At 36.3% G+C, this 23,811-nt stretch overlaps 1 protein-coding gene and 2 non-coding genes across 3 annotated transcripts in view; 1 reads left to right on the forward strand and 2 right to left on the reverse strand.

Moving 5' to 3' along the window:
• The window catches only part of SOS2 (SOS Ras/Rho guanine nucleotide exchange factor 2), a 73,901-nt gene that overhangs the window by 7,020 nt on the left and 43,070 nt on the right, over nt 1-23,811 (forward strand). Inside the window, exons 4-7 of the mRNA XM_007446496.1 lie at nt 5,811-6,014; nt 10,351-10,494; nt 13,518-13,628; nt 17,236-17,334. Of these exons, the coding sequence (XP_007446558.1) occupies nt 5,811-6,014; nt 10,351-10,494; nt 13,518-13,628; nt 17,236-17,334 (558 nt within the window). The remainder of the gene's footprint in view (nt 1-5,810; nt 6,015-10,350; nt 10,495-13,517; nt 13,629-17,235; nt 17,335-23,811) is intronic.
• On the reverse strand, nt 1,405-1,477 carry TRNAG-CCC (transfer RNA glycine (anticodon CCC)). The gene has a single exon. It is a non-coding gene; the product is annotated as a tRNA-Gly (tRNA).
• On the reverse strand, nt 17,061-17,133 carry TRNASTOP-UUA (transfer RNA ochre suppressor(anticodon UUA)). Its single transcript has one exon. It is a non-coding gene; the product is annotated as a tRNA-Tyr (tRNA).

The following is a 23,811-nucleotide window of genomic DNA, read 5'->3' on the forward strand; positions in this document are numbered from 1 at the left end:
GTAGGGATTCCTACCTTATTTGCCCTATTCCTCCCCTCCCCCTGCCCTCAAACAGTGGCCTTGGACAGGATTATTGAGGGACTGTGGGAAGGAGAGACTTTATTCCATATCTGAGTCAGTTACCTTTTCCATGACTCTTTTTAAAGGCGAAAGTAGTTAAATTCTAAACAATTACACAGTCTCAGAATTACAAGAGACCAATCCACACAGGTTTGTCACAGGATATTGAATATATCAATAGTTCCCTGTGCTATACAGTATGACCTTGTTGTTTATCCATACTATGTACAATAGTTTGCGTCTGAATTTCCTATTAACTTTCATTCACTAATTCTAATTTCTCTTCTGGACTACATTAGATAAGACCAAACTGTTTTTCAGAATAAGTCATTCTGTTATTTAAAGCTTCTTTCTATGTACTAAATTTTTACCTTTTGAGACTTTGAAAACCAATCGTTTTGTGACATGATTTTCAGATCTCATTATTGCATTGCTCTTACACTGTGATTTCTAAAACTAAAGACAACAGTCTAGATTTGGTCTGACCAACACAGAGTACAATGAAAGGCTCACCTCCTTTATTCTATATGCCGTTCTTTTATAATTTCAGCATTAACTTTTTTGGGCACACATATCACTCTGTTTGCTTAATGAGTTTGCAGATGTTTTGGCTCCCTGGGACTTTGCACATGAGATACTCTTATATCTTTGATTTCTTACAGCTTGTGCTGTTGATATTTTTTTCATCTAAGTTTGAACTCAAGTTTTTCTCTATAAAACTTCGTAATGTTACTGAGACTATGCTCTAGCATATCAAGATATTATAAAAATCGAATTTTGTCACTCATCATTGTAGATATCATACCAGCTTTTTGTAATATATGCCAGTCTGAGAAACTTAGTTTGTTTTAGTTGGAATTATTTGTTAAAAATATTGGAAAAGTTTAAGAGATGAGATTTCTCACATATGTTATTAGAGGCATCCTTCCAGGTTAATAAATTACCACTTTTTTTCACTATGGCCTTTTCATCAGCTACTGTTTTACCTCTTTATCTAATTCAGGGGTCAGCAAACTTTACCTGTAAAGGACCAGATGGGTGGCTGAATATTTTAGGCTTTGTAGGCTATACGTCTTCCTTAGAACTACTCATCTTTGCCTTTGTAGCAGAAAGGAAGCCATAAACCAATGAGTGTGGGCTGTGTTCTAGTAAAACTTTATTTACATAAAGGGCAGTAGGCTCAGTGTGGCCTATGGGCTGTAGTTTGCCCATCCTTTTCTTTTCTTTCTTTCTTTTTCTTCAACATTTATTTATTTATTTATTCGGCTGAGCCAGGTCTTACTTGCAGCACATGGGGTCTTTGTTGCCACATGCGGGCTCTTAGTTGCGGCATGCTGGATCTAGTTCCCTGACCAGGGATTGAACCCGGGCCCCCTGCATTGGGAGTGCAGAGTCTTAACCACTGGATCACCAGGGAAGTCCCCTGCCCATCTTTTTCTACTGTGATTCCAAGTTTGTCATGAGAGACTGTCCTAGGTTTAGCTAAGATACAGATGACTTTATTTGTGGGACTAGTCCTTTGAATGGATTAATGAGATTAGTGTGACATGGTGTGGTCTTAGTAAATCTAAACTGATTTCCTGTGATCACTATTCCAAGAGCTCACAAACCATCTGTTTAATAAACTATTCAAATAAATGCTTTCTAGGAATCTGTGTAATTTCCTAGACAAGGTCATATAATTTGATAGAGAACTTGAGAACCAACCTTTTTTCTACACTTAAAAATAAAAGCAGCATTTGACTATATGATGTATTCTGGCACATCAAAGATTGCTGAGAATAGTTAGATGGTCATAGGAAGGAATTTTAGAGCTCAACCCCTAATATACTTGTAACTATTAAGGAAAATAACATTCAGACTGGAAAAATAGGACATACATGCTTAAGAGGAAAATTGATGTTTAAGAAAGGCAAGAGAGAGTAAGAGAGCACAGAGCTGCTCTGAAGAAGTTTATTTCTGTGAGCCCAGATGTTATAGAAGTTGAGTTCTTCTGTATTTTTTCTTTCGTTGTAATATTACTCCATCTGTTCCAAGAACCAATTCTCTATTATTCTTGTTGTGAACATGACCAAAAAAATACTTTTGTTGTCCTAACATTTATTCTGATCTTTAACTCGCTTGGGCTTTAGCCTTTCATTACAAGTCTAACAGTTTACAAACATAAAATGCATCTGTGCTCTTTTTTTTAAATATAAATTTCTTTCTCTCTTTCTTTCTTTCTTTCTTTCTTTCTTTCTTTCTTTTCTTTCTTTCTTTATGGCTGCGTTGGGTCTTCATTGCTGTGCGTGGGCTTTCTCTAGCTGCGGCGAGCAGGGGCTACTCTTTGTTGTGCTGCGTGGGCTTCTCATTGCGGTGGCTTCTCTTGTTGCACAGCGTGGGCTCTAGGCATGCAGCCTTCAGTAGTTGTGGCGCGCAGCCTCAGTAGCTGTGGCGCACTGGCTTAGTTGCTCCGCGGCATGTGGGGTCTTCCCGGACCAGAGCTCGAACCCGTGTCTCCTGCATTGGCAGACAGATTCTTAACCACTGTGCCACCAGAGAAGCCCTACATATATGCTCTTTAAGTATCTTTTGTGCATTTACTGTGTATCAAATGCTGTGGATTTTAAGATGAAATCATGGCTCTTATCCTTAGAAATGTCAATATAAATTAGGTGCTTATATAGAAAAGAGAGGGTTGCTAATGGAGGACTGAAGCCAATGGAAAAGATTTTGATAGAGTTCAGGGAGAGTTGGGAAAAGCTATACAAAGACAATTATATTTTAGCTAAGTGATGAAAATGGCTAGGGATTTATCAGATGAATAAATGTGAGGGTTGGAAGGAAAGAGAAGTAGGAGCAGACGTTCTAGACAGGAGAATAGAAGGAACTGATGAGATTTAAGAGCTGTTTCTGAGTTGGAGTTAACAGGATTTGGGGACTGATTTGGTGTGGAAGTTGGAGAAGTGTTAAGTCTAGGGTAGTGACAAGTTTTCTAGCTATGACAGCCAAGGAGATGATGCTGTGATTAGTGATTCTGTAGTAGAGTGTCCATGTATAGGTTTGTCAGACAGAGATACCTAGCAAGCTTCTGGTAACACTTGCCTAGGGTCCAAAGAGATGCTGAGATAAATGTTTAGGGAGTTATTATCTAGTAACTGAAAATCGTTTAAGAAGATGAGCTCACTCAGCGGGGAGTATAGTAGATGTTTCAGATTGGTGGCCTGATGGTGATTAGGGACTCCAGGTTTATTTCTTAAAATTTTGAATTATTTGCAGTCTGTTTATATTTACAAATATGAAAATTCTTCATAAAAATCTATATTCCAGACTCTTCTTGAAAAAAGAAAATCAAAAGGCCTGACAGAATAGTTGGCATTGAACAGTGCCTTTCTTCTTTAGGTGCATGCACCTTCTAGTTTGCCACACTCCCCATCACCTCTTCTTATGTATTAACATGATATCATCTACCTGACTCCTATATCATTTACATTCGGGATTTTGGGTGTTGTGTGACCAAAACAGTTCCAAAAATGGAACCCTGCAGTGGATGTTGGAGAAGGTGAGTAGTAGAGAGGAGGCCTCACTGACAGAATGGTGTATGAGAAGCCAAGGGAAGAGAAAGGTTTAAGAAGTTCTGGTCAGCTGTGTTAATAACTAGAGAAAACAAAAAGATATTCAAAGGTCATTAGTGAGAGCAGTTTCAATAGAGTAGTGAGCTTGAGAAGTAAGAAATTAGAGCAAGTACAGACTACTTTAAAAGTATCTCTGGTGAGGAAGAGAAGACTGTTCTGTGTCATACCTTCTGTTCTTTCGTGTGTCTGCTTAAAATCAGATTTCATTAGCTAATTCTCTGTGCAGCCCCAGTGGTTTCTTCAAAGGTCTAATGTGGCTGGGAATCAGAGGTAATGATGGCAGTAGGGTAAGTTTTGTGGAGCGGGGGTGGGGGTGGGGCAATGAGGAGAAGATGGATTTTAAAGTATCACAGGAGATGAGGCTAGGGAAGTGGGCTGGGATTAGATTGTGAATGGCCTTTATCTTCATGAAATTAGAATTGTGTGCTGAAAGCAGTGAAATCTAGTATCATTTTTAGGTAGGGTATGACACAAATTTGGTTTTAGGAACATAATTTTGAAAATGGGGCTGGGAAGAAACCAGTGGCAGGGAGATCATATTGCAAGACCTTTTAATAGATGTGATTGCTTAATAGTCTGATTTGAAGCTTGGAGGGGAATGGAGAGAACTGACCAGATTTAAGAAATGTTTTTGAGTTAGAGTTAAAAGAAGATCAGGAGGGCAGGGTTCATGTTTATTTTGCATATTGCTGTGTCTTACTAACATCTGGCACAATTTCTGGTGATCAGTAGATGTTTTTGAGAATGAATGAATGAATATCTCATATTGTATTGTTAGAATTTCCTCTCATCCCCTTGAAATTGTTTTACTTTCTGGAGCTTCCTTTTTGGGATTGTGCCTTTTTTTTCCCCTAAACTCTAAGAAAGTAGTTTTCAGTCAGTCTGGAGTATATAATTAAGTCGGTCCAATTTTTCTTTTCTTTTAAAACTATTTTTAATTCTAAGAAGTATGGTCACCTTTTTCCTATTGCTTTTGATATACAGCTAGTTCTTGCCTGTTGGTTGACTTAAATCCATAGTAGCAATCTTCACTATTTTCTGAAAGGGGAAATTGTCACAATAGCAATTTAAGCATCTGTGGGGTGCTTGATTATTTTTTTTAAGATTTATTTATTTTTATTTATTTTTGGCTGCATTGGGTCTTAGTTGTGGCACACAGGATTTTCATTGAGGCATGTGGAATCTTTCGTTGTGGTGTGCAGGTTTTCTCTCTCTAGTTGTGACGCGCAGACTCTGTAGCTATGGTGCGTGGGTTCCAGAGCACGTGGGCTCTGTAGTTTTGCAGCACGTGGGCTCTAGTTGAGGCGGGCAAGCTCAGCAGTTGTGGCACACGGGCTTAGTTGCCCCGCAGCATATGGGTTTTAGTTCCCTGACCAGGGATGGAACCTGCATCCCCTGCATTGTAAGGCGAATTCTTTACCACTGGACCACCAGGGGAAGTTCCAGGAGATGCTTGATTTTAACAAATGAACTTAATAGCAGTTGTTGATGTAGTGAATATGCATCAGAAAAGCATCACGCTGTTAATACATTTTGCGTATCATTTCACTTTTCTTCTTTAAACTCTACTCAAGTACATATAAGCATCCTTACAGTAGGACAAAAAGCTACCATTTTGAATGCCTACTGTTTGCCAGACCTAATAGTATGCGTTTTATGTCCATTACTTCATTGAATTCTTTCATCAGTTACATTTTACAGATAAGGGATCTGACTTTCAAAAGAATAAATAACTGGTCTGTACTCACAGGTAAGTGGTAGAACTGGAATTTTGGTTCAGACTGTTGTTCTCCAAATGTGTGCTCTTTTTGCTATTATATATTTTATGTTTATGTGTGCATATGTACCTGTATTTATATACACACAGACATACATGTATACATATATGTATATATATATTTCAGTGTTAGATTTATCTTATTTTCATAAATATTTATTTCTCCATATCCAGTTTCATTTGAATGTTATCTCACTTCAACTTTTCATATTTCTCTTATTTTGGATTTTCTCTTACAATTTTAGCCTGTAATACACACAACTCTCATTGTTTAATAATGTTTTAATTCCAAGTACTTTGAGATGGTCTTATAATAGTAAGGAAAATAAGTTTATCCATTACTCCTTTATATTTCTTAGGTTTTGATGGACATGTTTGATCAGGATGACATAGGCTTGGTTTCTCTTTGTGAAGATGAACCTAGTTCTTCAGGTGAATTAAACTACTATGACCTTGTCAGAACTGAAATTGCAGAAGAAAGACAGTATCTACGGGAACTAAATATGATCATAAAAGTGTTTCGAGAAGCTTTTCTTTCTGACAGAGACCTGTTTAAACCTTCTGTAAGTACCTTTGTGGGTTTGAAATTCTGTCTACCCCAAAAAGTCATATAGTAGCTTAAAATCATAAATAGTAACTTCATATACTTTATGAGTATGTAGAAAAAATATTGTTTTATATAGTATTGTGGGGTTGTTTAGCTTTGTCTATTTTTCATTTTTTTCAGATTTTTTGTTGAAGTATAGTTGATATACAATATTATATGAATTAAAGGTGTACAACATAGTGATTCACAAGTTTTAAAGGTTATACTCCATTTATAGTTATTATAAAATATTGGCTATATTCCCCAGGTTGTACAATATGGTAAGTCCCCTACATACATACCTTCAAGTTGCAAACTTTCAAAGATGCAAACATGCCCCTGTATGCCAGCTGTTGTACTGTACTACTGTACTTTTCAAGGTACTGTACTGTAAGATTAAAAATGTTTTCTCTATATTTTGTGTTTGTTTTTTATGTATTATTTGTGTGAAAAGTATTATAAACCTATTTCAGTCCTGTACTGTATAGCCGATTGTGTTAGTTGGATACCTAGGCTCACTTTGTTGGACTTATGAACAAATTGGACTTACGAACCTGCTCTCGGAACGGAACTCGTTCGTATGTAGGAGAATTGCTATACATCCTTGTAGCCTATCTGACACCCAATAATTTTTACCTTCCACTCCCTCACCCTATATTGCCACCCACACCCTCTGGTAACCACTAGTTCTCTTTATCTGTGAGTCTGCTGCTTTTTTATTATATTCACTAGTTTGTTGTATTTTTTAGATTCCACATATACTTGATATTTGTCTTTCTCTGTCTGACTTAATTCATTTAGCCCTCCAAGTCCATCCATGTTGCTGCAAATGGCAATATTTCATTTTTTTTCTTATGGCTGAGTAGTATTCCATTGTGTATATATACCACATCTTCTTTATCCATTCATCTGTTGAGGGACACTTAGGTTGCTTCCATAATTTGGCAGTTGTAAATAATGCTGCTATGAACATTGGGAATATTGTGCGTTTTTTAATATGTGAATTGTTATACTAATATAATAAGTGCAGTGACAATGAAAATTAGACACAAAATTAGGGGGATTACACTGGAATAAAATCTTTTTCGGGCTTCCCTGGTGGCTCAGTGGTTAAGAATCCACCTGCCAGTGCAAGGGACACGGGTTCGAGCCCTGGTCCAAGAAGATCCCACATGCCACGGAGCAGCTAAGCCCGTGCGCCACAACTACTGAACCTGCGCTCTAGAGCCTGCGAGCCACAACTAGTGAGCCCACGTGCCCTAGAGCCCATGCTCCGCAACAAGAAAAGCCACTGCAACGAAGAATAGCCCCCGCTCGCCGCAACTAGAGAAAACCCGCGCACAGCAACGAAGACCCAACGCAGCCAAAAATTAAAAATTAAAAAAATAAAAGGTCTTTTTCTGCTGTGCAGTATTTGAGATTTATAGTCATTCATTTGAAGATGGTGAAAGAAATGTATAGTCTAGAAAAGAAAGACTTATGCTTTTTCCTGTCTTTTGGTAAGTACTTCAGGGTGTAGTTTAAAGTTTTACTAGTGGAACTTTTGAAGAATAAAATTTTATGATCATAGTCATTCATTTGAAGATGGTGAAAGAAATGTATGGTCTAGAAAAGAAAGACTTATGCTTTTTCCTGTCTTTTGGTAAGTACTTCAGGGTGTAGTTTAAAGTTTTACTAGTGGAACTTCTGAAGAATAAAAGTTTATACAGAATGTCAAATAAGCAAAGGCAGAGCTCCACTGTTGGAAGATAGCGTAGGAATGGGGTGAGTAGGATGGGGATCCAGGGAGACTTGTCCATGTTTTTCCTACCTCTCTAGGTTCTGAAGTCTACTCTAAGGAATCTAGCTAGACAAATACTGTTTTGTGTGTGTGTGGGGGGGGGGGTTTAAATTTAGATTTATTTTTCTTTCCTTCATTTCTCACGTGATCTGTTTTTTCTTAAATGTCTGAGTGTCTTTCACTTTGTTTTTTTAATGACTTTTTAAATTTTTATTTATATTTTTTATTTTTGGCTGCATTGGGTCTTCGTTGCTGCATGCGGCGAGCAGGGGCTACTCTTTGTTGTGGTGCACAAGCTTCTCATCGTGGTGGCTCCTCTTGTTGAGGAGCACAGGCTCTAGGTGCATGGGCTTCAGTAGTTGTGGCTCGTGTGCTCTAGAGCGCAGGCTCAGTAGTTGTGGCGCATGGGCTTAGTTACTCCGCAGCATGTGGGATCTTCCCGGACCAGGGCTTAAACCCGTGTCCCCTGCATTGGCAGGCGGATTCTTAACCACTGTGCCACCAGGGAAGTCCCTGAGTGTCTTTCACTTTAAATATTTGGCTTTTCTCTTACTTCCCGACTTCCTCCCCCAAATAACTATTACATGAGTTAATAGAAGTGATGCTCAGACACAGCTGGCTGAGTGCTTAAGATTAGGAACTGATTTAGCTTTTTTTCCTTTTTAAAATATTTATTTATTTATTTGGCTGCACTGGGTCTTCGTTGTGGCATGTGGGATCTTTTAGTTTCAGCATGTGGGATCTTTAGTTGTGGCATGTGAACTCTTAGTTGCAGCACATGGGATCTAGTTCCCTGACCAGGGATTGAACCCGGCCCCCTGCATTGGGAGCACGGAGTCTTAGCCACTGGACTGCCAGGGAAGTCCCTGATTTAGCTTTTTCATTCTTAAGGTGTTTTTAATTGGCTTTTATCCTTTTTTAAAAAATGCATATTTAGTTTAACATTTGATAATAACTCCTACTGGACACACTGCCTTAAGTAGTCAACATTTTATGTGTTTTGAAGTACTCTCCTATTTTGTGTGACCCTTAACAATTCTCTGAGATAGGTAGGACAGGTATTATCATTTCTACCTTACTGGTGAGGAAATTGACATAAAATAGTTATGATAAGTTATGGAGGTTGAACTTGAATTTTGGTTCTTTTATACCACAGTATAATTGGGTTTTGTCTATAGTGGTGTGAAGAATTAAAAGCTTAACAAATGCTGTTAGCTAATAACAATTGCTGCTAGCTAATATTATCCTCTTTGCCTTTTCTGTGTCCCGTCAGTTTTCATTCCTCAGGAATTAATTTTTATGGGTCTCTTTCCACTGAGTTTGTGCTGATTTGATAGAAAATTTTTATTATAATACTGAAGGGTCAAGAGAAAGAGAGAATCCCTTTTCTCTATGTCTATATCTACTGTATTTTTTCAGCATAGATGAGACTGTAAACTTTTGAAATAAAGGCCATCTAAGGTCAGAGCATAGAACTCAGTAAATATTTGATAAAAGAATGAATGACTCTTGATCTTAATTTACTCCTTTGGGCCCTACTCCTATGTTTTCAGAAAGCTCACATTTGTGGAAGGCCTAATATATGCCAGGAGCATTTTATAGAAATTATCTCATTTAATCCTCTTAAGAACTTTATGGGTAGGTATTAATATACCAGCTGTGTGAGCCTGGGCAAATTACTTAACTGCTCTGTGCCTGTTTCCTCATTCGTAAAATGAGGATGATGATAGTATCTAATAAGGCTGTTTTGAAATTACATGTCAAGTAATCAATACTTACAGTAGTGCCTGGAACATAATAACAAGAAATGTAAACTGTTATAATTGTCATTATTGTCCTAATCCAGGGTCACTCATCTAGCAAGTAGTGGGGCCAGGATCCAAACTCAGGTCTGTCAAGTTCCTTAATCTGTGATGCTTCCATTACAAGATGCAGAGTGAATAATAGTTGGCCATAACCTGGATAATCAGTCATATGGTCTTTTTGTTTCCAGAGTACTTAACATGTTTTAACCCAGATAAAAGTCACACCTGAGAGTTTGAATGAAATCTTTAATTCCTCCTCAAATTCAAGAGACAGGCCACATATTGTGAAACCAGTTTGTGTCTGGATTAGGAGTCAGATCTTCATTTTGATCCCAGCTTTTGTCATTAACCAGCTCTGTGAGACCTTGATCAAGACTTTTAGCACTTAGCCAATTTTAAAATACTGAAATGCCAGAATTCTTTATGTAAAGAGTTGCTTAAATCATCCACCATATGAGATTTACAGTAAATTTACTGGAAAATATAGATTCTATGTAGTTCTGTTCAGTAATTCTAAATCTAATCCAAGGGGTTTTTAAATTTTTCTTCTTTATTCATGATTGACTTTTGCTATAATTTGGAATATATTCAATATTTTATGTCTTGAAATATACTGGTATGTGATTGGGTGAAAATAATATCGTTAACACTTACATTACTTTTATTTAGTAATTCTTAAATGAAATTCTCAAACTGACATGCCTTACTTAACCTTCCTTTTCTTTTAGGATATTGAAAAGATTTTCAGTAACATTTTAGATATACATGAATTGACCGTGAAACTTTTAGGTTTAATTGAAGACACAGTTGAAATGACTGATGAAAGCAGCCCTCATCCCTTAGCTGGAAGCTGTTTTGAAGATTTGGCAGAGGCAAGTTTACAAAACTGTTTTCTCATTAAAGTCCTAAGTGCTGTATTAAGATATTTGGTAAGATATTATTTGTGAAAATTAGAAGACACTGCTGGCTGCTATAAAAAATACGATTTAACCAATAGCAAACTAAAATTACATTGTCTTTATGGTGACACTTTATAGTGTAATTATGAAAATATTTATAGCATGTATAACTGACTCACTCTGTTATAAAGCAGAAACTAACACACCATTGTAAAGCAATTATACCCCAATAAAGATGTTAAAATAAATAAATAAATAAATAAATAAAAGAATTTAAAAAAAAAAAAAAAAGAAAATATTTATAGCAAATCTTGATAGACTAGTAATGTTTAAGATTTTTTTTTTTTGCTGTACGTGGGCCTCTCACAGTTGTGGCCTCTCCCGTTGCGGAGCACAGGCTCCGGACGCGCAGGCTCAGCGGCCGTGGCTCACGGGCCCAGCCGCTCTGCGGCATGTGGGATCTTCCCGGATCGGGGCACAAACCCGTGTCCCCTGCATTGGCAGGCAGACTCTCAACCACTGCGCCACCAGGGAAGCCCAAGATTTTTTTTTTTAATGGCAAGTGCATTTAAGGTGAAAGAAAAGAAATTTTATTGACCATAGCTGATTAGCTTTTGTGGATTTTAGTCTTAATTTCCAAAAATGAAAAAGGAAGTTTATATTTTTTTCCCAAAGTGCAAATCATATTTTTGTTCTTCAAATGATTATAAAAGTAACATAGCTCATTGTAAAAATATTCAGAAAAATATAGATGAATATAATAAGACAAAAATAACTTGATTTTATAATACCTAGAGATTAGTTATCTTTATAAGATTTATTTATCCTTATGAACATTTGTCTACATATTCATACAAACCTGTGTATATTTACAAAAATAGGATCTTACTATTTTATAACCTGTTTTTTCACTCAGTATCTTGAACATTTTCCATGCCAATAAATATACTTCAACACAGCTTTTAAAGTCTGAAAGTACCATGTTCTATGGAGACACTATATTTTAACTGTTATTATTAAGCATGTAGGTTTTTCAGTTCTTTTTGTTATTGTAAACAATACTGTAACAAACATATTTGTATAATGCCTTCATAGCCTAGTAATTATTTTAGGTTACAGTCCTAGAAATGGAATTGTGGTACTAAAGACTAGGTACATTTTTAGAACTTTGAAACATTTTGCCAAATTTACTTCCAGATAAGTTCCAGTATATGCAGGCCCTCTTTTTACCCATATCTTCACTATCCCATTAATTTTTGTTATTATCCCATTAATTTTTGCTAGTCTAGTAGGAAAAAACAATATTTCATTGTTCTTTGATTTTTCTTTTTTTTTTTTAAACTAATGATGTTATACATCTTTTCATACTCATTGGCCATTTTTATTTCTTCTGGAAAACAGGTATTAAAAGTGCTTTCTTCAGATATCATGTAAATTTGCTAGTTTTATAATCTCTTCCTAATTTTTCTGAAAATGTAAGTCACTTTAATTACATCCATTTTGTAGACAATGGAACTGATAGTATAGAAATACTCAGTTACTGATGCCCAACCGAGATATTCAGGCTTGCTCTAAAGTTTTTTAATATTGTGATATCTTAGCATATTAATTTGTAGTCTGGTTGCTTGTTGTACTCTTAAAGATATCATGGTTCAAAAACATGTATTCAAAAATGTATTTTCTAATTTTTATTTTATTTTTGTGGTAAACATATAACAAAATTTGCCATTTTAACCATTTTAAGTGTACAGTTTAACAGCATTAATTAAATTCATAGTATTATACAACCATTACCACTATCTATTTCCAAAACTGTTTAATCACCCCAAACAGAAACTCTACTCATTAAGTAATAACTCCCTATTCTTCCCTCCCACATAACCCCTGGTAACCTCTAATCTATTTCTGTCTCTGTGAATTTGCTGATTCTAGATATTTGATAAAGGTAGAATCATTACAATATTCTCTTGTGTCTGCTTATTTCACTTAGCATAATGTTTTCAAGGTTCATCCATGTCATAGCATATATCAGAACTCTTTCTGTGACTAAATAATGTTCCGTTGTGTGTATGTACCACATTTTGTTTATCCATTTATTTGTTGATGGACTCTTGTGCTTTTTCCACCTTTTTGGCTATTGTGAATAATGCTACAGTAAACATTGGCATATGAGTATCTGTTTGAGTCACTGTTTTCAGTTGTTTTGAGTACATACCTAGGAGTAGAATTGCTAGGTCATATGGTAATTCTTTGTTTAGCTTTTTGAGGAACTGCCAAACTGTTTTCCAAAGGGGCTACACCATTTTGCAATTCCCACTGGCAGTGGACAAGGGTTCCAATTTCTCTGCATCCTTGCCAACACTTGTTATTTTCTGAAAAACATACTGCATTTTTAACATATAAAAATGAAACAAATCTTAGTTCTAGCTAAACATTGGAGATGTTGATTATTATAAAATAATAGGAATTTATTTCAGTATAAACATGGACAAAATATGGGCAGTTTCTGTTTTGTTAGTTTACTGTATGTTAGTCTTTGCTTTCTTTTTCTAATTTTGAAAAAGTGGAAAGTGAATAAAACAGTGGGAATATCATTTTTTGCTTCCTTTGAAAATAATCCTCAGTGTAAACTCATTTCAACCTAGGTAAACCTAACTGAAATTTCAAATCCTGGCCTTATTTTACTAATAAGTACACCTTTTGTTTATCTGGGGTAAATGTGCATATACATTTTAATACTTTGATACTTGTGACCACAAGTCAGTGACCTAACTTAAGACCAGTAGCTTCTTGTCATCCATTGCCCAAGGTCATTACTTACATTTATTAAACATTTCCAAGTTACAGCCATAGTTATTATTTGTCCCTGAAATAAAAAAAATTCTGAAACCTAATGGAGGACTTAAATAAAAATTTGCCATTAAGTAATCTGTGCCATATTAGTAGAAAAGATGTTCTTTTAAACCTAACACATTTTCCTTTTTAAAAAAAAATAGGAACAAGCATTTGATCCTTATGAAACATTATCACAGGATATTCTTTCACCAAAATTTAATGAACATTTCAGTAAGTTGATGGCCAGACCTGCAGTGGCTCTACACTTTCAGGTAAACTTAAATTGAATGTTATTTTTAATAAAGCAACTAAAGAAATATTTCACCAGTCCTTCAAAATCTGTTAATTGTAAGCCTATTCTAGGTTGTTTTCTGTTTTCTGTCTTGAGTTCTTTCAATTTGTCCTTAATGTGGAAATCTTTTATAGAATATCATCACAAATACTGATTGACTAGAAAAATCTGGCACGTTCTGGATCTGAGATGTAGAGATGAATATGGAGAGCTATTTCAGGATCTTATTTCCTACAGGAGATAAAACCCAAATCGTGAAGAGTGGAGAATATCCTCACATATATTCATACAGATTTCTCTATCAGGCCTGTCATTTAAAGGAGATAGATATATTAATGGAGAGTATGCAAGTTAATTGGTTCAGTAATGCAGTTAGATAAAATGAGAATAAGTGGAGAGAGACAAAATTATATTTTTACTCTCTCAACACTTAATGAAGGTAACATTGGCGTTGATGATCCTTGACTACTACTTCCTGCATTTAGACTGGCTCTTCTCCCTTAGCATATGAATATGGTCAGATCTTTATTGTCCTAAAACAAGCGAATAAATAAACATATCTTTGTCACTCCAGCTCGTCCCCTTTTTGTTTTTTCCATTTGTAGCCAGTTGTCTTCATATTACTTTTTATCATTCTCCATCAAACTGCTACCATCTGTGTTCTAATCAGGATGTAACACTAAAAACTCCCCTTGACAGTGAACTTAACCACCAAATCCTGTGGATATTTTGATTTCATATTTATGTCTGTAGTATTTATTAGTACCCCTGTTGTCCTTTTTGACTCCTATGATACTACTTACACCTAATTTTCATCTTCTCTGGTTTCTTCTCAGTCTCCGTAGTTGCAGGTGTTATCCTACTTGTTAGCAGCCCCTGCTGTTCTGTTCCTCTGTGCTACCTTGGGTGACTTTATCCATGCCCTTTGCTTTCACCTATATGCTGGTGACTTCCTATTTGTATTCTCAAGTCATAACTTTCTTTTGAACAGTGGATGTATGTGTGTGTGTGTATGTATATACTTTCGTATAACCAGCTGACCTTTGAACTAATTCATTTGAATATCCCACGAGGACTTCAAATATAAATGTTCAAAACAACTTACCTGCCTCCCTCCTTTACTGTGAGTTCCCATTATTATCATCTTCTACTTCTACTCTACTCAAAAACTTGTCAACTTGGAATAAAAGTTACACTTAATTCTCAAAATTTACTTAATTGAAGGAATAATTCTTTAAGTTAAATCTTATATATTCATATAAACCTTGAAGTAGGCATTAGTTAAATGGAAAAATCTGCTTATAAAATCTTTGCATACTCATCAAAAGCACTCACAACATTTCTTGTTTTATTCTTACTTTATTAGTAATTCTTACTATGGGATTTGAATGGGATTTGAAATTTGAATTTAAGACCCAATTATTTAAGCTGTTGTTGCAGATATTCAGTAAAATTCAGAGTTAGATATAAAACCCCTTTTCAGGCCAAACTCACTTGTACTGTATTAACTTAAAACAGATTCTTCATTTGTAAAATGAAAAAGTAATGGTTTTTCAAAAAACTTTAATAAAAGTTTTTCATTAAAAAAAACACAACAAAACTTCTTTAGAAGATGTAGGCACACTTTAAGAATATGAGCTTTGGAGTCAGAACTTCTGGCTTTGAGCCAATTAATAGTTGTCCTACCCTGATCAAGTCACTTAATCTCTGAGAATCAGTTTGCTCATTTGTAAAATGATGATGATAATGTATACCTCTTACGGTTATGAAAATTAAACAGGAATACACTAAGCACATTTGGCACATACTAAACAGTCAGACATTAGCTTATGTTGTTTTTGGAGGACTCCTTACACTATAAACACATTGCATTAATATTTTAGAATGCACTGTAGTAGCCATTTCAGTGCTAATTAACAATACAAATGATTTTTGTAGGCTAATTTTAAAGTTTCATCTTGGTTCCACTTAAAGCTCTGTATATAAAATATATAAAATTATATCTAGCATAATATGTATCACTATCTTAAATGATAAAAGAAATTAATTTCTGCATATCCTGGTAAAAGTCTATTGAACAAATTATAGTTTACTTGAGTTAACAATAGGTGAGAGTTATGGGAGGGTTTACCTATGAGTATATATTTTAAAAGCAGCATCTCGAACTCTTTCTTCACTTTGTATATTGCTTCTGTCTGTATTTACCTGATGAGGAGAAATACCACTTTAAATAAGTCAGCCTTAATGACATTTAAAATCAACAGAGTAACTTTTAAATGCCTTATAAATTTTAGAAAATCATTTATTCTGCAGACTGTTAGTTTTCAAAACTGGGATATACCTAACCCTAGCTATACACTAAGATTTTCCAGGCAATATAAGGGTACAGATATATTTAAGGGAATTAGTTTCTAGTCTAACCTTGTTTGTGTTGTTGCATTCTCTTTCAATTTTTCATACACATTACTTCTTGTCATATTGAATTTTTCATTATGCATTGATCCAAGGTGTAAAAATCTCCAGGGTACCAGCCAGGGAAAAGAAAAAAAAAAAAAAGGATTGCTCCTGAAGGAGAGTTTATTGAGTGCAAAGCAAAAAGCGTTCCAAAAGCAGGGGATGGGGTGATTGTGTTAAAAACTCTCGGTAGCTGAAATATCATATCTACCTTTGTCTTGTCATGTTTATCTAAAAATTAAGAAATGAGAAGATTGTAACAAGGGTGAATATTACCTTTTTTAAAAAGTACTTCATCATTCATTGGACATTGTGATAAAGGAGAGGTGAGGCTTGTAAAGTTCTCATACCTGCATGTTTTGTGTTAGAAACAGTTAGAGGTTCTTCCAGATGCTTGCTGTATGTAAGACTGTGACATTAACGTGTATTTCACGTTAAGAATGAAGTCAGACTTGTTGCAGAAATTTAGTCTGCAAAATTTATTTTGACAGTGAAGATTGGCTTTATCAATTAAATTATATAACAGACATTTTTCATAAATTAAATGAGCTAAATCTGAAATTTATTTGATCATTGTTTGGTGAAATATATTTAAATCACATCTACGATGTACCACATCCCCCAAAACACATTCTTTGTAACTACTTAAAACATTTTAAATAAAATTGACATAAAAATGTGTGAGACAGTATGTAGCTTTTCAGCATTCCTTTAGGGTATGTGGAAGCCAAAACTTTTGAAGAAAAGCTGAAAAGAATGTTGTTAAAGTTATTTTAGCCATGAAAGATGAAATGTGTATATTTAATTATCTGATAACTTAAAGCAGGAAAAAACTTGATTTATAGCACTTCAATTTCAATATAGAACATTCTTCCTATTATAGTTTTGTTAGTCTGTATCTTGTCTTCTTTTTTGGGGGCAGAGTAGGGGGCACACCGTGCAGCTCGTGGGTTCTTAGTTTCCCGACCAGGGATTGAACCTGGGGCTCCGGCAGTTAAAGTGCCGAGTCCTAACCACTGGACCTCCAGGGAATTCCCTGTAACTTGTATTCTTAAAATCTGCTTCTGTTAGGCACTACTGTTACATAACCTTGATATCAGAGATACACTGTTTTTTGTCTTTTTGCTTTGCAGTCCATTGCTGATGGTTTTAAAGAGGCAGTTCGTTATGTCCTTCCACGCCTTATGCTGGTGCCAGTATATCATTGTTGGCACTATTTTGAATTATTAAAGGTAAGATGAAAGCTTCCTGAGGCAAAAAAATACTTGCGTTTATGAGGCTTAAAACCTTTTTTGAAATCTGATGTTATTTTCCATACTTTTTATTCATAAAAGTAAAGTATCTTAAATGTCTCCCTTCTTTCCACAGACCATAGAGAAACGCCTATATTTTTTATCTTCATATCATTTCCAAGTGGTAGATAGAGGAAAATGTATCTTTATCATTTGATAATATAAATTCTCAAAGTAATAACATCATAAAAACGTTTACTTCTTAAAAATTATATTTTGGAGACATAGCAACAGTGGTTTAACTCTTATTTTATATAAGTAATTAATAACTTTTATGTATAGCATTGTTCTAAACTTCCATCTTGTTATAACTTGTCAAGAAAAACACTTTTAAATTTATTTATTTTTATTTTTGGCTGTGTTGGGTCTTTGTTTCTGTGCGAGGGCTTTCTCTAGTTGTGGAAAGCGGGGGCCACTCTTCATCGTGGTGCGCGGGCCTCTCACTGTCGTGGCCTCTCCTGCTGCGGAGCACAGGCTCCAGACACACGGGCTCAGTAGTTGTGGCTCACGGGCCCAGTTGCTGCACGGCATGTGGGATCTTCCCGGACCAGGACTTGAACCTGTGTCCGCTGCATTGGCAGGCAGACTCTCAACCACTGTGCCACCAGGGAAGCCCAAGAAAAACACTTTTAAAGTTGACACCTTTTCTGCATGCAGTATGCAGTATAATAGCTAGAAACCAAGCAACAAATTAAAAAATAAAATTATGGTAAAACTTGAACTCTTTTTAAAGATCAGTACATATAAAAAATATTGAATTCCTAAAGTTCTAATATGTAGTATAAACTTTATTATGATATATCATATACATAGAGAAAAGTATAAAAACATAAACATGTTTTATAGTAAATAAATGTAATGCGTAAACACACCAGAGGTAAACCACTACCCTGACTTTAATGGTAATTACTTTTTTGCTTTTCTTTACTTTAACCACCTATGTGTATATCACTAGAAATATATGTAGCCTGTTTCTGAACTTTTTAATCAATTGGATCAAATTATATATATTATTTTGTGTCTTTTATCTTCTTTCAAAGTTATATTTGTATGATTCATTGATGGGGTTGTATGTTGTTCTAGTTTAATTTTCTTCCATTGTTTGAATAAACCAAGATTTATTTATCCTTTCCTGGTTGAACAACAGTTGTTTTTTGTTTTTTTTTTTGGCGGTATGCGGGCCTCTCACTGTTGCTGCCTCTCCTGTTGTGGGACACAGGCTCCGGATGCGCAGGCTCAGTGGCCATGGCTCACGGGCTCAGCCGCTCCGCGGCATGTGGGATCCTCCCGGACCGGGGCACAAACCCGTGTCCCCTGCATCGGCAGGTGGACTCTCAACCACTGCGCCACCAGGGAGGCCCTTGAACAACTGTTTTTTGCTATTACTGATAACACTTGCTATGGACATTCTTTTTATATCTCTTGGTACACATGTGCATGCATTTTGTGTCTCTAGAGTATATACTCAGGGTTGGAATTGCTTGGTCATAGGGTGTGCATATTTTCAGATTTAATAGATGATGTCAAACAGTTTTCCAACGTGGGTTTTACAGTTTATACTCCTACCAGAATGCAGGTGATGTCTCTCTTTATGCATATTTTCATATTTTAAAATTTCTGTCATATGGTGTATTTATAATGGTATGCGGTGTCTTTAATTTGTATTTTCTTGATTATTAATGTGGTTGGGTATATGTTTATTGGCCTTTTCGATAACCTTTTATAGGGTTATTCAAGTCTTTTGCCATTGTAAATATCTTCTGTGACTTGTCTTTGCATTTCATATTTCTATTTGTTTTTCTTATTGTTGTGCATTAATTAAAACTTAGTGTATTCCATATTTTTTCTAAGAGTTTAGTTTCACTGATGAGATCTATGTGTGTAGGCTTCATATGACTAATACATTAGCAGCCCCAGATGTATATTTAGATTCCTAAAATTTTTTAGAGAATATTCATGTCTAATTGGAAGTCCTATCATTAATCTTAGAGTTGCCTTCTAATATTTGCCAACATTTAAAAATCCCAGCTTGACTATAGTTGAAGGTTACTTTTTTCTCCTATCTGGATGATTGGTTTTTAAAATCTCTAAGATCTGAATCTAAAATCAGACATTGACTATGATGCCCTGACTCATCCTGAGGCCACAGCTACTTTTACTACCAATTAATTACTGGACTCCAAGTACTCTTAGCCATTGTGACTGGGCCTAGTAGTTGGTCAGTTAATTAAAAATAAGGCAAAGAATCATAAAAAAGAAATATGCACATTTTATTTCAATAAATACAAACAAAACACCTACAAATGAACATTTATATGTATTTATATGCTAATCTGTTGACTTGGGGTAAAACTTTTTCTTTGAGTATGAATCTTGCTTAAGTACAAAAAGTATCTTCTATGATTTCTATTTTCCCTTTCTTTTAGATGGTACATAAACTTGAAGATGCTTGTAAAGCAATCTGAGTGCAGATATCTTTTAAGTATTTATAATTTTTCCAAATCTTTTATGATTATCTTCCCTATACCTTTTTTTTCTTTCTTTCTTTTCTTACTAGGTATGCACTTTATGCACAGCAGTGTATACATGTCAATCCCAATCGCCCAATTCATCCCACCCTCACCTCACCCGCCACCACTTTCCCCCCTTGGTGTCCATACGTTTGTTCTCTACATCTGTGTCTCAATTTCTTCCCTGCAAACTGGTTCATCTGTACCATTTTTCTAGGTTCCACATATATGCGTTAATATATGATATTTGTTTTTCTGTTTCTGACTTACTTCACTCTGTATGACAGTCTCTGGTTGCATCCACGTCACTACAAATGACCCAATTTCGTTCCTTTTCATGGCTGAGTAATATTCCATTGTATATATGTACCACATCTTTATCCATTCATCTGTCGATGGACTTTTAGGTTGCTTCCATGACCTGGCTATTGTAAATAGTGCTGCAATGAACATTGGGGTGCATGTGTCTTTTTGAATTATGGTTTTCTCTGGGTATATGCCCAGTAGTGGGATTGCTGGGTCATACAGTAATTCTATTCTTAGTTCTTAAAGGAACTGCCATACTGTTCTCCATAGTGGCTGTATCAATTTACATTCCCACCAACAGTGCAAGAGTGTTCCCTTTTCTCCACACCCTCTCCAGTATTTGTTGTTTGTAGATTTTCTGATGATGCCCATTCTAACTGGTGTGAGGTGATACCTCATTATAGTTTTGATTTGCATTTCTCTAATAATTAGTGACGTTGAGCAGCTTTTCATGTGCTTCTTGGCCATCTGTATGTCTTCTTTGGAGAAATGTCTATTTAGGTCTTCGGCCCATTTTTGGATTGTGTTATTTGTTTTTTTAATATTGAGCTGCATGAGCTGTTTATATATTTTGGAGATTAATCCTTTGTCCGTTGATTCATTTGCAAATATTTTCTCCCATTCTGAGGGTTGTCTTTTCGTCTTGTTTATGGTTTCCTTTGCCATGCAAAAGCTTTTAAGGTTCATTAGGACCCATTTGTTTATTTTTGTTTTTATTTCCATTACTCTAGGAGGTGGATCAAAAAAGATCTTGCTGTGATTTATGTCAAAGAGTGTTCTTCCTATGTTTTCCTCTAAGAGTTTTATAGTGCCCGGTCTTACATTTAGGTCTCTAATCCATTTTGACTTTATTTTTGTGTATGGTGTTAGGGAGTGTTCTGATTTCATTCTTTTACATGTAGCTGTCCAGTTTTCCCAGCACCACTTATTGAAGAGACTGTCTTTTCTCCTTGTCATATATAGCCTTGCCTCCTTTGTCATAGATTAGTTGACCATAGGTGTGTGTTTGTGATTTTTACATATTTTTCCCTGTAATTGATTTCTAATCTCATAGTGTTGTGGTCAGAAAAGATGCTTGATATGATTTCAATTTTCCTAAATTTACTGAGGCTTGATTTGTGACCCAAGATGTGATCTATCCTGGAGAATGTTCCGTGCGCACTTGAGAAGAAAGTGTAATCTGCTGTTTTTGGTTGGAATGTCCTATAAATATCAAATAAATCTATCTGGTCTATTGTGTCATTTAAAGCTTGTGTTTCCTTTTGAATTTTCTGTTCAGATGATCTGTCCATTGGTGTAAGTGAGGTGTTAAAGTCCCCCACTATTGCATTACTGTCGATTTCCTCTTTTAGAGCTGTTAGCAGTTGCCTTATGTATTGAGGTGCTTCTGTGTTGGGTGCATATATATTTATAATTGTTACATCTTCTTCTTGTGTTGATCCCTTGATCATTATGTAGTGTCCTTCCTTGTCTCTTGTAACATTCTTTATTTTAAATTTTTTTTTTTTTTTTTTTTTTGCGGTACGTGGGCCTCTCACTGTTGTGGCCTCTCCCGTTGCAGAGCACAGGCTCCGGACACGCAGGCTCAGTGGCCATGGCTCACGGGCCCAGCCGCTTCACGGCACGTGGGATCTACCTGGACCGGGGCACGAACCCATGTCCCCTACATCGGCGGGCGGATTCTCAACCACTGCGCCACCAGGGAAGCCCTAAAGTCTATTTTATCTGATATGAGTATTGCTACTCTAGCTTTCTTTTGATTTCCATTTGCATGGAATATCTTTTTCCATCTCCTCACTTTCTGTCTATATGTGTCCCTAGGTCTGAAGTGGGTCTCTGGTAGACAGCATATGTACGGGTCTTGTTTATGTATCCATTCAGCCAGTCTGTGTATTTTGGTTGGAGCATTTAATCCATTTACATTTAAGGTAATTATCAATATGTATGTTCCTATTACCATTTTCTAAATTGTTTTGGGTTTGTTATTGTAGGTCTTTCCCTTCTCTTCTGTTTCCTGCCTTGTGAAGTTCCTTTAGCATTTGTTGTAAAGCTTGCTTGGTGCTTCTGAATTCCTTAGCTTTTGCTTGTCTGTAAAGCATTTGATTTCTCCATCGAATCTGAATGAGATCCTTGCTGGGTAGAGTAATCTTGGTTGTAGGTTCTTCCCTTTCATTGCTTTAAGTATATCATGCCACTGCCTTCTGGCTTGTAGAGTTTCTGTGGAGAAATCAGCTGTTAACCTTATGGGAGTTCCCCTGTGTGTTATTTGTCGTTTTTCCCTTGCTGCTTTCAATAACTTTTCTTTGTCTGTAATTTTTGCCAATTTGATTATTATGTGTCTTAGCGTGTTTCTCCTTGGGTTTATCCTGTGTGGGACTCTCTGCACTTCCTGGACTTGGGTGGCTCTTTCCTTTTCCATGTTAGGGAAGTTTTCGACTATAATCTCTTCAAACATTTTCTCTGGTCCTTTCTCTCTCTCTCCTCCTTCTGGGACCCCTATAATGCGAATGTTGTTGCGTTTAATGTTGTCCCAGAGGTCTCTTAGGCTGTCTTCATTTCTTTTCATCCTTTTTTCTTTATTCTGTTCCGCAGCAGTGAATTCCACCATTCTGTCTTCCAGGTCACTTATCCATTCTTCTGCCTCAGTTATTCTGCTATTGATTCCTTCTAGTGTATTTTTCATTTCAGTTATTGTACTGTTCATCTCTGTTTGTTCGTTCTTTAATTCTTCTAGGTCTTTGTTAAACATTTCTTGCATCGTCTCAATCTTTGCCTCCATTCTTTTTCTGAGGTCCTGGATCATCTTCACTATCATTATTCTGAATTCTTTTTCTGGATTTCATTTAGTTGTTTCTCTGGGGTTTTATCTTGTTCCTTCATCTGGTACGTAGCCCCCTGCCTTTTCATCTTGTCTGTCTTTCTGTGAGTGTGGTTTTAGTTCCACAGGCTGCAGGATTGTAGTTCTTGCTTCTGCTATCTGCCCTCTGGTTGATGAGGCTATCTAAGAGGCTTGTGCAAGTTTCCTGATGGGAGGGACTGGTGGATGGTAGAGCTGGCTGTTGCTCTGGTGGGATTAAAACTTTAATCCCCTTGACTGCTGATGGGTGGGGCTGGGTTCCCTCCCTGTTAGTTGTTTGGCCTGAGGTGACCCAACACTGGAGCCTACCCCGGCTCTTTGGTGGGGCTAATGCCAGACTCTGGGAAGGCTCACGCTAAGGAGCACTTCCCAGAACTTCTGCTGCCAGTGTCCTTGTCCCTTGGTGAGCCACTGTTGCCCGCCACCTCTGCAGGAGACCCTCCAACACTAGCAGGTAGGTCTGGTTCAGTCTTCCCTGGGGTCACTGCTCCTTCCCCTGGGTCCCGATGCGCACACTACTTTGTGTGTGCCCTTCAAGATTGGAGTCTCTGTTTCCCCCAGTCCTGCCAAAGTCCTGCAGTCAAATCCCACTAGCCTTCAAAGTCTGATTCTCTAGGAATTCCTCCTCCCGTTTCCAGGCCCCCAGGTTGGGAAGCCTGACATGTGGCTCAGAACCTTCACTCCAGTGGGTAGACTTCTGTGGTATAAGTATTCTCCAGTTTGTGAGTCACCCACCCAGCAGTT

Source organism: Lipotes vexillifer, unplaced genomic scaffold (assembly GCF_000442215.2).
Source record: "Lipotes vexillifer unplaced genomic scaffold, Lipotes_vexillifer_v1.1 scaffold1102, whole genome shotgun sequence".
Lineage (NCBI taxonomy): Eukaryota > Metazoa > Chordata > Mammalia > Artiodactyla > Lipotidae > Lipotes > Lipotes vexillifer.